This window comes from Benincasa hispida, chromosome 3 (genome assembly GCF_009727055.1).
Source record: "Benincasa hispida cultivar B227 chromosome 3, ASM972705v1, whole genome shotgun sequence".
Classification (NCBI taxonomy): domain Eukaryota; kingdom Viridiplantae; phylum Streptophyta; class Magnoliopsida; order Cucurbitales; family Cucurbitaceae; genus Benincasa; species Benincasa hispida.
The window spans coordinates 56,569,920-56,584,019 of record NC_052351.1 but is presented as its reverse complement, the minus strand read 5'-3'; the positions used below and the strand labels follow the sequence as shown (position 1 = coordinate 56,584,019).

Below are 14,100 nucleotides of genomic sequence, written 5' to 3'. Positions count from 1 at the left end.
ACAAGTGGTTAACCTACGTGAGCATGCTTTTATCTTTGTTATGGATTTTAATGTCTAATCCAGTTTTATAACAACTTATAAAATAATAGACATACTTTGCATCCATAACATTCTTTTATATAACAATTATATAAACATTCATTCCATGCATTAATATAACAACTTGTATCAAAAGCCATGAAATTCTACACACACATACTATACATTATAACATTTATAAGATACTTGCAATGCATGCTACATGCTTATCCTATAGTGGGATTTTAAATCTACATGACATACAATATGCACACAATAGATAAATTATTTAATTCATATATTCACAATGCATAATTAAATATGCACACTAAAATGGATTAGTTTTGGCATCCTAAGCTAGCTAAAAGCTACACTTATTACAATAATAAGCAGAAAACAGCCATGAACCGCCTCCGAACACTTCGAACTAGCTTGAATCGCTTGAACCGGCTTCAAACACCCAAAAAACAGCAAAAACCGCCCAAAACTGATCAAAACTAGTCAAACCAGCTTGAACTGGACCGATCTAGACCATATGGACCAGCTGAGCCACCATCAGGCATGCAGGTCAACAGCTGAAGTGGACGCGGGTCACTGGGTCGGCTGGGCGCGGGTCGTAGTGAAGCTGCTGGGCCGGATCGGATGGGCTGGCGAGGAGAATTGGGCTGAAAATGGGCTGGGCCACGCGTGCGCTGGGCTTCAACTGGAGCGAACGGATGGGTCTGGTCAAGGCGGTCGTCGAGTCTGGGCCTACACGCGTAAGCAATATGGGGAGTCAACAGTCAAATTGATGATATGTCACATGATATGTGGATAGTTAACAATCCACTTGTTGATGTGTTAGATGATGTGACACCTCTAACGGTATAAAGTGACAATGTGTTAGATGGCGTGGATGATAATGTGGTGACATGTTGGATAAATCATATTGCATCACGTGGTGATTTATTTATTTAAATAAAAAAGAATTTAACAATAATAATAATAAGAGTCCAACGGTCAAACTTGAAAATTTTGATATTAGTTTATGTTGACCAATAAAATGCTGACACATGGAGAAGAAAAATAATAAAAAACATATATTTTGGGTTGAACGGTCAAACTTTATTTTTATTAATATTTTCTATTGCAGCCAATCAGACGATGACATGTGGCAGTAATGGCTAATTTTTGCCATCCTAACTCTACGTAAAGCCCGAAAAAAATTGAAAATTCTGAAAAAAAATCTTTAAAATCTTAAAGATTCAAGAACCTCTTGAGAGCTTATTCCAATTTGGGAGAAATTTTTGAGCTTCAATTTTTGTTTTTTTTTTCCGTAGCCATTAGAGGCCTTTATTTGTTAAAATCTTATTCTCACAAAGTGTTTGAGGTTAAATTTGTGCATCTACTCATTTCAACATCTTATTCTTCATCTTCAAATTAGTGTAAGAGTTGTTCTTGATCCTAAAAAGGGTTGTTACAATTTTATCTTCAATCATAGAAATGATCGAGCTTGTTCTTACTCCCAAAAAAATAATGATGTAGTAGTTTGAATCTAAGTTCTAGAAAAAGTCAAGTTTGTAGTGACTAGGGGGTGTACATAGGTTAGATTGAGAGTGTTTTTTGAACCAACCTAGAAATTCGGGTTGGTTGGGTTGTTAATCCAAAAGACCTGAACAAAGTTTTCAACCCAATCCAACTTAACCCTTAAAATTTGGATTGGGTTGTTCGTTTATAACTTATTTTTTCTTTATAATTTAAAATACGTAAATTTATCTACAACACGTGATTAATAACTAATATATTATAAAATTCAAATGTTAAATAACAAATATCTATGATATTTATTAGAACTTTAAATAAAGATAAACTTCATAACAATTCTAAAAGAAAAATATTAAAAATTCACAAATTCATTCATCCAAAGTAATCAAATCTTAAATAAAGATATATATATCATTCGAGTTGGGTTAGGTTAACCCAGCTTTTCTTTTAGACAACCCTCGACCCAACCCAACCCGACACAAATAGAAAAGTTTAACCAAATCCAACCAAATATCAAAACTAACCCAATCCAAAATGTAAGGGTTGGGTAGTTTGGGTTGTTCGGGTTATTTGAATACTCTTAGTAGAGGACGAGCTTGGAGTAGGCCAAATTATGTTAAACCAATATAAAATTTTCGGTGTCAATTTCTCTATCCCTATACGTCTTTAATTTTACAATTAATTTTTTATTATAATATTTTATTACATGATATTAATCGTAATATTTGTTCTTTAAATTAATTGCTCATATATGATTATTTAGGTTGTTGAAGTTTATTTCCATATTTATTATCAATCTTGTTATGAAAATTAATTTGGATGTTTGAATCTATTTATGTCAATTTCTTGTTTAAATTACTTGTAACAAAAAAAAAATTATTAATTTATTTAATTAAGCACACATCAGTAAAAAGTTTAATTAGCTTGAATAAAGCTTGTTTGCTCCCTTATTCACCCTCTTTGGTTGTGGGTTGCCATCGTCAATCCTACAATTTTGTGCTTTAGGTGAATAGGTATTCCCAACCTTCTCACTTAGCCACTTATTAACCCAATTAAGAGGCTACCAAATTTTAGAAGTAACTTACCTTTACAATTTTTTCCTCCAAAAATCATACAAACTATTCATGCAGGTTGGCCACACCACACATACATCAATATTAAACAGATAACACATATAAAACAAATGGATTAAACAATAACGCTTCAATTATAAACTTAGGTTCATAACACCATCCTTAATCCTCACCTAAAAGTTGATTAGTTTATGTCACAATATCAGAAAATTTTAAATGACAACAATGAGTTCATAATCACAAAGAATGAAATACATAATTAGTCTGTTTATTCCACTAAAGATCTAGACGAAATCGATTTTTTTCGCTCTAGCCTTTATTGATAATATTGTTGTTTTTGCACTTTTTCCTCACGTCAATCTATCGTCTCTCGAAGTTCTACCAAACATGAATATAAAACATTAGCTTCTAGTCTAGGAAGTATAGATACTTCTAATTATTCAGAGAATCGATATCTGATTTTTTACCATGAATACGTCCAGATATGTGGTAGATACGTGTCTGATACGTGATTTGAAGTATCTGATTTTTTTTTTTTTTTTATTTAAATTTTCAGATACATGTATATGCTTCCAGATACATGGGTCAATTTTTTTTTTTTTTTCAAATTTAAGCCCAACCACTTAAAAAACCCAACCCACAACCCATTTTATTTTAGTGCATGTTTAGGAGTGATTTTAAAATCATAAAAAAATACGTTTTTTTTTTTTTCATTTTTAAAATCATTCGAAAACACATTTTTAATACTCAAACTTAATTTAGTTTTTAATTTTACACTTTTAAATGCAATTTTTATATCGTCAAAATTAGTTTTGAAGGATTAAACATGTTTCACCGTGATTTTGAAAATAACAAAAATAATTTTAACCATTTTAAAATCACTTCCAAATATAAAAGTTCACTTAAATTGAGCAATCTAAGACAAAATAAATTTAAAATGATAAAAACATAAAAAATTTAAAAAAATCTGAAACGTAATTAAATCTTTATTCTTCCATTTTCTCTCGCTATTTAAATCATGATTCATACCCCTTTATCCTCAATTTCATTCTTCAATCTTCATCTTCTACTTCTTTCCTACCGTCTACTCTAGTCGCTCAAAATCACTCGACGTTACTGGAATTTTTTTTCAAGTTTTCATTCTCTTCTTGGATCTACTTTAATCTAACTTAAAATAAGTATTATAGCAATTAATTACACACACACACACATATATATATATATATATATATATATATGCATATAACGTATCTTCAATGTATCCATATCTTAATTTTTTAGAAATTAATGTATCGCCGTATCGTATCGTATTCATATCATGTATCTGTATCCGTGTCTGTATTTCTTAGCTTCTAGTTCTACTGGAACTAAACTAAAACATGTGTTTAGTCCTCTGATAATATGTAATAATGTTTATGCAATTCAACTTTGTAACATCTCAAGCCCATTATTTCAAAATATAAATTTTTACTTCTTTAATTTTAGATTTTTGAACCTAAATTTGAGCAAATTTAGAGAGAGAATTGGTATATTTGAGTATCTTATTGAATAAAATATTTAAGAAGTTTGGAACATTTGAAATGTAAGAGGGAAAAGTGTAGGTTTAAATTTGAAATATATATACGTTACATGGGTTTTAAAAAAGAAATCAAAAGAATAAGTTGGCAGTTTCTCGTTTACCCTTTTTTTCTCACGCACGCAGCCATTTCCTCTCTCTCACTCAAACGCCGCTCACCTCCCACCGATCACAGCCGCTCTTCGTCGCCTCCAGCCGCCGGGAAGGGGCTCACGGCTCTTTCTCTCTCTCTAACCTTTGTGTTCTTTCTTTCTCTCCCTCTATTTGCTCTCCTCCAGCCGCTGCCACCACGCGTTTCCGGCGTCTCCCTTGCCGTAACCCGCCGTCAGTCTTCGCCGGTAATAGTTTCCTTTTCAAGTTTTGACGAGTTTTCTTTTGTGTTCTTGATTAGTGCTGGTTTATATCTGGTATTTGGATGTTGGATTCGTGTTTAAAGGAAGAGTTAAGCTGGTCTATCACGATTGAGAGCTTTTTGGCACCCTTTTTTAGTAAGTATTAAGGCTTCGAAACCATTTTGGATTAGTTATTGTTGCTGTAGTTTGAGTTTATAACCCTTAATTGGCAAAGGCAACTTGTGGAAAGAAGGAAAAATATTTTATGAAAATTTTGAATTTGAAAGAAAGTAGTTAAGTAGAGCCATACTTTGTATAATGAGTATATGAGACACTTAAAAAGTGAAAAAAGCACCTTAATTTTTTGTTGGCCTAAACAATAATAAGCGTGAAGAAAAGAAAAGTATTTAAGAAAGGTTTTATTATCTTGGAAAGATAAAAGATATTAACGTGTTGGGACTCCTAAGTACAAGTACTTAAGTATGATTTGGTTTCTAAGATAGGACTTGGATGTTTACGAGCCTTCAGAATTGGTATAAGCAATCTTGTTACTACTTAAAACTTTGGATCTTTAGTATGTTTTGGTTGAATAAATAGCTTGCTTAGGTTGATGGCCGTGGAACTTAGCGTTAGCGTGATATTCTTCTTTTCAAGAATAAAAGATTAAGTAGGGACAAGTAAGCATTGATTTTTATTTTTATTTTTATTATTTTTTAATAAAAACCAATACTTATATTAAAAAGAAGAAAGACAGAGAAGACCGCTCCCACAAACTTAAACAAGAAAAGCTCTCCAATTGTTAATAATCATGAGAAGGCTATAATTACAAAAGAACTTTGTGCAGTTTGTACACCACCAAGAAGTATGTTGCTCGAGAGCCCAAAAAGAATCAAAAGAAATAAACTTATCTTGAAACATCCTACTATTCCTTTCATTCCAAAGATGCTACAAAAACACGTGAGTAGCACATCTCCAAAGGATTTTTCCTTTTCCACAAAAGCTACCACCATTTAAGCCATCCATCGTCCAATCATCAATCTTCTTGGGGAGACACCCATCTATCCCCAAATCAAAGATCCAACTCCATCCTTTGGAAGCGAAATCACAGTGTAAAAATAAATGATCCACAGTCTCAACCTCCTTATGACAAAGATCCTACTCCACCCTTTAGAAGCGTCGAACAGTGCTTGATAAGCTTCTTTTGAGTCGCAGAGGAGTTGAAGGGAAAAATCTTTTAGATGGAGTTGTTTGGAAACAATAGTTGTTTAGGAACTATTGAGATGAAAGGTTGAGACTTAATTAGTGAAAAGGTAAATCGTTGGAAGTATTAGAAAGCTTAAGAGATTTTGACTTTGGGCATGTGTGATAACTAGAAACTGGTGATACCATCATGTTGATTAGAATAGGGAAAAGTAATATTGCTCAAAGGAAACAATAAGTTGTGTTTGTGACAGTAAGGTAACTTAGATCTTCCAAGATCACCATTGACACAAGAGGTGGACTTGAGAATAGAACTTGAGTTGATAGCAAGAAGTTCCTATAGTTGAATTAAAGTAGTCCAAGTCATAGATACATAAACTATTTAACAATGTTTTCATACGCCCTAATGTTTTATCTCGGAGCGAACCAATTTTATTTGTTAAGGAAGAAAGATGGATCTATGTAACTTTGTCAACTAATAAGAAGTTGATTATGAGCGGCGTAGTTAGGTCACAATGGATTTCAGGGTTGTGAGGTGTCGAATTTGGATTTTGAATCTTAGACTGGGGGTGCCACTTGTATGTTTTCTCTTACATGGACAATGTGTTGACAAACTTTAAGGAATATGGATATTCTAAATATAGATTTATGAATTAGAATGGTTGTTATCCCAAAGACTTTCTTTAGGGAAACGATGTCGCTAGAGAAGAGAGTGAGAAGAAGATGGGGCATGCAATTATTGTTTTTTTGAAGGAAGAGATTAGAGATAGAATTGTAGGGTTGTTCTTTTTTTTTTTCCCTTCTTTTTGCATTTTCTTTTTAATAAAGAAAAAGAACAAATGAGAGGAGGGGAAGTGGTAGAAGACAAAAGGAAAACAGTTACAGCCCTAGTGGCAACAAGAGCTACAAGCAGTGGTAGATGCCATTGAATATTGATTGTGAAGGAAGAAGATGGGGAGAGAGATGGAGAAAGAAGAGGAAACAGGAAGAAAGAAGAGAGATAAAAAGAACAATAAAAAGAAAAATAAAAAATATTTTAAATTTTAATAATTAAAAGATTAGAAAAATAATGTTTTTAATAAAAAATAAGTGACATGTTAACTTTCCATTAGTAATTAATGGAGGGATGAAAATAAAACCAAATTCAAACTTTAAGGATAAAGTGGTGGAGTTTGAAAACTTAAGGATTCAAATGCACCATAATTCAAACCTCAAGAATCAAACATGTACTTTTCTTTATCTCATTTCCATCCAAATTCTATATTAGAATTCATATGAAATATTCACACTATTGGTTGTATTTGAGGTTTATTTAATTTTAGTATTTTGAAGTATTCAATTTTTACTCCTGTAATTTTAATAAATCTTAAATTTATTTTTTCAATTAATTATTATTGAAATTGGCTAAATAATAATAGTAATTTTCATGTCAGAAAATATAATATGTGAATATATTTTCAAAACTTATGGTAAAACTACTAAATAACAAAAAAGTTTTTGAAAAAATCAACATAATCAAGCAGTATGGAATGATAAATAACATAAAGGTACATGAATTAAAATTGGACACTTGAAAGTATAAGGGCCTGTTTGGTAGAGAATTTGAAAACAAAAATTTGAAAACAAGGGATTCAATGAAAACAGAGTTGTATTTCATGTTTTCAAATATGTGTTTGGTAGCAGATTCAAAACAAGATTCTAGTTTGAATAATTTTTTAAAATGTGATTGATATTATATTTATAAATCATAAAACTTGTTGAAGTTACAAACTGAATATTAGATTAACAATAAACTACTATTAATTTATTTATGAACATATTTTATGTTAAATTTTTTTGTATAATTATTATTTTGTCATATGATATAATTTATAATACATTACATAATACATGTTTTACTCTTCAAAAAACGAATTAAGTTTATAATATGACATATTGTAGTTCTAAGTGTTTTTATCTTTGTTTAATAGCACTTTAAATTTCAAAATTCAAAATCTGGATTTAATAAAAACATAAAAATGTTGTTTTCAGAATTTACACGTTTGAATCACAGAATCTGAAAACAGTTTTTAGAAACAAAATCCAAATTGTCTATTAAACGCATATTTGTTGAACTCAATGAATCCGAAAAGATAAAACATAATATGAATTCTCTACCAAACCGTCCTAAGTTTTTGTTTTCGTACTTTCGATAGCCATGGCAAACGAGCAATGTACCAATTAGTCACTGTTGCTCATTCATATTCTCTTTGATAGAATAGAAGCAAGAAGGTTGCGTTTCAATGGATGATTCTTCAAGAAATGGGCTCCATGGTTTTAGTTTGACTCTCGCGTCAAGAAAAGCTGAAGAAGCTGGTTGGTTTTCTTTTTCTTCCTCGTTCCTCTCATTTTACTTTTATTCATCCAAATAGTATAGTTGTACTGAAGTCTCGTTGATCTATTCATTATCCATTTATGTGAATTTTACTTCACGCAGTCAACTGGTGGTCCTCGTAGTCTGTTCTTGATTCCTGTGTTTTTCTAGATTTTGAATAGACACAATCGTTTATATTTGAGAATGTAATCCATAGGGTAATTCAAGTGAAGTTGATTAATTTTACAGCTTGGAGGCGGTATGAAGCTGTCAGGTGGCTTGACAGCTTTGTTGGCCCACTAGGCCTGCCAAATCAGCCATCGGAGGTGGAGTTTATTTCTTGTTTGAGAAATGGTTTGATCTTGTGCAATGCAATTAACAAGATTCAACCAGGAGCAGTGCCCAAGGTTTTGTAGTTATTGTTGATTTTCTTTTTGGAGCTTGTATGACCTCTATCTTTTTTGAATCTATTATTCTTCTACGCATCCTTACCATATTCTGGTGAATAAATTGAAGGTGGTGGATAATCCATGTTCTTTACAATCACTTACGTGGGACTGTCAGCCATTGCCTGCCTATCAATACTTTGAGAACGTTCGAAATTTTTTGGTTGCAGCGAAAGAGCTGAATCTACCTGCTTTTGAAGCTTCAGATCTAGAAAGGGTGCTTTTTCATTCTGAATATATGTTTTTTTTTTAATTGTTATTATATGAATAACTGAAACATGGAACCATGACTGAACTGATCAGGATACATTTGAAGCGAAGATAGTGGATTGTGTGTTGGCTCTGAAATCTCTTCATGAGTCGAAGCAGATGAGTAATGAAAATGGATTTCACAAACATGTGAAATCTCCTCTGCTTTTGCATTCCTCCAACAGGACGCATCCAAGACCTTTGTCCACAGTCACATTGGACTCTTGTAGACGCTTGGATATGTCTGCCACGTGTGAAAAGCGACTTGTTGGGAGTGAAAAACTTGAAGGTTTAACCATCCTTTCCTACATTTTATGCTTGTACAGTTTTACTGTAGATATTCCAGCCAAGTTAACGGGATGATGCATAGGAGATAGTTTGATAACGTTTCAATTAGATAGTTACTCCTATAATAACTGAGGTTTATGGAAATTTGGTAATGTTTCCCAAAGAATAAGCTGCAACATTAGTTCACGAGATCACTGTTCTCTTTTGGACAACAAAAGAATTGCTTACTCTTCATGTATAGGAATATATGGAAAATATTTGTTAGGTACATATGAGATCTACAGCTATAGAATATCAACACCTCAAGACATGTTTTATTGTACTCTAACAATGGGTTTTCTTTGACTTTTCTAGAGTTAATTGTCAAGTCACTTGTTGATTCCCTAGTTCAGGAAAAGGAGAATTTTGATGGGAATCTTCTTGCATCTTTGAGAAATCGAGATAAGGTCGACTGAAAGCTTCTTACTATTCATTACTGATTATACAGATAGCTTTTAGTGGATTTTGTTTTCCTTTTATGAATTCGTAGCTTATACACAGGATGCAGTAAGGTTATTCCAAAGTATTGTATCAAATTGTTCAAAAGAATCGCTTCAAGAAAACTTTTCAGAGGTCAGTTTGCTTTGATTGTGAAAATCTCTTACTCTTACTAATTTTCTCTAAAATCCCATTTTTAACATCGCTAAAGAAGTCAAAGATGCTCAGTTGCAATGAGTGAACTCATTGTGAATTGTGATGAATGAAAGGGACATTTTTCCACCTAGTGTCATCGTAGGCTACTACTTTAATTAGTTTCCTTGTTATTAGGATGTTGCACATAATTTAGTATTCTTGTTATTAGGAATGATGCACATAATCATTATCGTATGACTTTAAATTTTAACCGTTATAGAAGAACTGTATTTATTTAATTACAACTACTTCCATTATTTGGTTTTCAACCGGAAAGCTCAACTGCTCGTCTTTCGAAAACAGGATCTTGTTCATCTTAATCTCTCTTTTCTTTTCGCCCTTGCCAAGTATATTTTCAATAAAATTCTATTATAACTGAAATACTTTTACTTTTTTTTTTTCCTCCAATCTTCCACGAAAAAGAAGAATACAAAGATTGATACAACTTTAGTTGAATTAAAAGAAAGGAGCAGCCCCCTTGCTCATTTTGATACAGTATTAGATGACATTTCGGACCTTGATAGTTCACAGGTATGCATCATCTGTTTTACTTTCTTTGAACTATATTGTTTTCTTTTTCTTAACATGTAACCAAGTCTTTTAAGGCGTTGTTTCAATTTCAAAATTTGTCAACTTAATCTCAAAAATGAGGGCAAACTACATTAGTGCATATTTGTTAAAATAGATAAGGGAGAAATTAATAATTAGTTTCATAAGTGAATCAGTTTATATCCTTTGTTAATGATCTAGATCAAATTAAGTTAATTTTACCTAAAAAAATTAATAGTCTTGCAAAGTCCTACCAACGTAGGAAGAAAAATTATTACTTATATGCAAGTATAAGAAAATAGAGCAATAAGTAGATGATGACTAATACTAATGAGTTTTCCTATCCATGTAATTTTATTATCTTTCTCAAACCTTTGTATTTAAAAAAGTTTTACATAACCATTACAAGCACAATTCAACTAACATAAAAGTCTAAACTCTCGATCAAGAGGTCAAAGGTTCGAATCCCTACCTCACATGTTATTGAATATGACGTTCTTTAGTATAACCAGTTATGTGGATTTGAACCTCCATATTTAAGTGAATGAGTGTGTCAATGGCTACTAAACCAGAATCTTAATGTTTTCTTTTTCTTTTTTTTTTTTTCTTTTTCTTTTTTTGAAAAACAAGGTATCATTTGATTTCAAGTTCAGCAATCTAAATGATACAATTATTAGTTTAAAGTTAGGGCTTACTCATCAGTAAAATTAATTTTATGTTGCAATTTTTTTAATTGTATATTTGTTTTTTAATCAATGTTCTTTTTAATTTTTATTATAATTTATCTCACAAATTGTGTGTGATTTGCTTTTTCTCTCCACCCCATCTTTTTATGTTTTTGTGCTAGGAGGCTTGGGATTTGAGTAGAATTTTTTAATTAATTGATTTTTTCGGATGTTTACTTTTGGTTTAAGAAGAAGAATTATAGGATGAGGAAGAAGTGTTTGTTTTCTTTTTCTGTACTTTGCTTTTAATTTTATGTTTAATTAGGAGTTTCTTTTATTTAATTTTAGTAAATTAGTAAAAAACAGCTTTAAAGGGAAAAAAATAATAAACAGCTTTAAAGAAAATAATTATCCAATGAGCCTAAATGACTTGCATAATATAATTTAATAACGACTTATCAAATATGCTAATATCAGCTTATGCATTTTCCTTAAAGCGATTCAGAGCATGCTTCAAAAGGAAAAGCTGCAATCACCACAAATTATTTTGTGTTCAAGAGAGGGAGCTTTTGGTAATTTCCTATCTTTCTCATCTAATATAGTATATGATATTTATTATATTCATTGTAATCTCCTGATGTGTTGGATATGATATATNATTAATTTTTAAATATGACTATAAATATACTTTCATCTCTCTTGATGGATTTCTCTCCGTATGGACAATTATTATTTTGTTTGGTTTGTATTAAGGATCATACATTGATAATCCGTCGTATATCATTCTGTTTTTCCTCTCCCTTTTGTCATCCCCTTTACCCTTGGTTTTGGTTTCTTTTTCTTATGTTTGGGGTTTCCCCATGGATCTTCATGCATCTCTTTATGTGATTTATCTGTTTGTACTCTTTGGATATTTCATCTATCAATGAAATGGTTTCTTATATAAAAAAAAAGGAATATGCTTTTATCAATTCCGTCTGGTTGGATTATATACTTTCAAATATTTTAAACATGAGCAGATCCCATTTGAAACTGCAAGTAATGCATTACAAGAGTAAAGAATTGTTGCAAGTATGTGCATATAAAGTTGGATTGTTAATATAATATCTTCTTTATCATACAGGATCTCAAAGCCCTTTTATCTAAGACAAAAGGGGAATTTCATGACCTGCAGTTGCAGTTACAAAGGGACTTGAAAGACTTGGGTATTTTTACAATTAGAAGAACTCTTTTCCTTTATTTGAACTATTGATGCCCTACACGTGAAAATGCCTTGAGTTGTAATTATTTTTCATGAACATTTTACAATTAGTCATAAGCAGGGTTTTTTAAAGCTCAAGGTGCAATAAAGCGCTATAGTCTTATGGGGCTTAAGCGCAAGGTGCAAAAGGAGACGCAAACTTTTTATTGTGTGCATAAAAGTACTACATAAAGAAGAGAAGCATAGTTGAAGTGGAAATATGTAAAAAAGATCCCTAAACACTAGAAAATTTTCGTATAGGCTTAGTAAATTTGATTTTTTAGTTAATAAAAAAGGAAAAACTCTAATAATTATTATTTTTAAAAATAATGAAAAATCTCCATGGCCCAGAGCTTTGAGCGTTGGGGCTTCACAAACGGCATGCGGTTAAGGTGCATCTTATTTTGTGAGCCTCGCCTTTTCAAGACGAGATGCTACATTTGAGTATGGTGCCTCAGCATACCTATGCCCGTGTTAGGGAGGGCATTTTAAAACACTGGTCATAAGTGTTATTCTTATTACCAATATTTGCCCCCCCCCTTTTTCTTCTACACATAGATGCTAAACCAAGGTTGAATTATTAATACTTACTTTCAAGATTGACTCATCGATAATTTCCAAGTTGTTTATTTTGGCTTTCAGAAAATCTAGTGCAGGAACTATCAAATGCTGCTCTTGGTTATCATAGTGTGGTTCAGGAGAACAGAAGCTTGTATAACATTGTTCAGGATCTAAAGGGTTAGTATGCTTAACGATACAAACGTACTAACAATCTTTTGACTACTACTTTGATTGGGGAACCTTGAGCTATTCATAATGGTCGTAATTTATTTTTATTCAGGCAATATTCGAGTTTACTGCAGAGTAAGGCCCTCGTTCAATTGTTTATCAAAAAATGTGATAGAATTTATTGGGGAGGATGGTTCACTAATGATCTCGGATCCATTAAAATCCAAAAAAGATGGAAGGAAGGTTTTTCGATTTAATCGTGTATTTGCCCCAGCTGCAAAGCAAGGTACAATCACTAATGGTACTTTATAATGTTACTGCTGTTTGTTAGGTGACCAAAGTGCTTCGTTTATCTATGTTGTTTAGATGATGTTTTTAAGGATATTCAACCATTAATTAGATCCGTCATGGACGGCTACAACGTATGCATATTTGCCTATGGTCAAACTGGATCAGGAAAAACACACACCATGGTAAGATATCCACATTTAATATTTCATCTCAAGCATTTCTCCCATCTCCATCAAGTGACTTATAATTTTAACCAACGTGCAAGTTCGCCCTTCTAAAATGTATTGTATGCTAACAGAATGGTCCGTCTGGAGGAGCTGACAAAGACTTCGGAATTAATTATCTAGCTCTTAATGATCTATTCCAGATCCAGAATGTAAGGAAGGACATAGACTATGAAATCAATGTCCAGATGGTCGAAATTTACAATGAACAAGTACGAGACCTTCTTGTTGCAGAATCATCAAATACCAAATATCCTGACTGCTGTCTATTCTATTATATTTTTTGGGTTAAAATACCATCTTGGTCCTTCTTGTATGAGACTTGTTCTATTTTAGTTCCTATATTTTCAAAGGTCCAAATTTAGTCCCAATAGTATGGATCTTGAAAATAGTCCCTACTTTTAGTTTATGGTTATTTTTATTAATATGTAAACATATTCACATAGTGTCTTTTCTTGCATAAAATTATTATTACCATTTCTATAAAATTTTATGTCGAAAGATTAAATTTAAGATTTATTAGAAGTACTGGGGTAAATTTGGACATTTAAAAGTACATAGATTAAAATCGATTGAGACCCAAAGTAGCCAAAAAATGGTGTGCTAACCTTGTGTTTTTGCCAAATCTTTTCTGATCTGCCCAGATTCTGTTTCTACAAAAAAAAAAAAAA

At 31.8% G+C, this 14,100-nt stretch overlaps 1 protein-coding gene across 4 annotated transcripts in view; it reads left to right on the top strand.

Annotated features, from left to right (window-relative positions):
* Positions 1 to 4,281: 4,281 nt before the first annotated feature.
* The window catches only part of LOC120074416 (kinesin-like protein KIN-14L), a 13,575-nt gene continuing 3,756 nt past the window's right edge, over positions 4,282 to 14,100 (top strand). The window contains exons 1-14 of one of the 4 annotated variants that reach the window (XM_039027536.1): positions 4,282 to 4,529; positions 7,985 to 8,078; positions 8,326 to 8,483; positions 8,593 to 8,739; positions 8,826 to 9,060; positions 9,414 to 9,505; positions 9,600 to 9,671; positions 10,158 to 10,262; positions 11,443 to 11,517; positions 12,069 to 12,150; positions 12,828 to 12,923; positions 13,027 to 13,200; positions 13,281 to 13,387; positions 13,504 to 13,679. In XM_039027536.1, coding sequence (XP_038883464.1) covers positions 8,006 to 8,078; positions 8,326 to 8,483; positions 8,593 to 8,739; positions 8,826 to 9,060; positions 9,414 to 9,505; positions 9,600 to 9,671; positions 10,158 to 10,262; positions 11,443 to 11,517; positions 12,069 to 12,150; positions 12,828 to 12,923; positions 13,027 to 13,200; positions 13,281 to 13,387; positions 13,504 to 13,679 — 1,592 coding nt within the window. In that variant the 5' untranslated portion in view covers positions 4,282 to 4,529; positions 7,985 to 8,005. Of the gene's footprint in view, positions 4,530 to 7,979; positions 8,079 to 8,325; positions 8,484 to 8,592; positions 8,740 to 8,825; positions 9,061 to 9,413; positions 9,506 to 9,599; positions 9,672 to 10,154; positions 10,263 to 11,442; positions 11,518 to 12,068; positions 12,151 to 12,827; positions 12,924 to 13,026; positions 13,201 to 13,280; positions 13,388 to 13,503; positions 13,680 to 14,100 lie in introns of all 4 variants that reach the window. The other 3 variants (XM_039027534.1, XM_039027535.1, XM_039027537.1) reach the window with 3 other exon arrangements.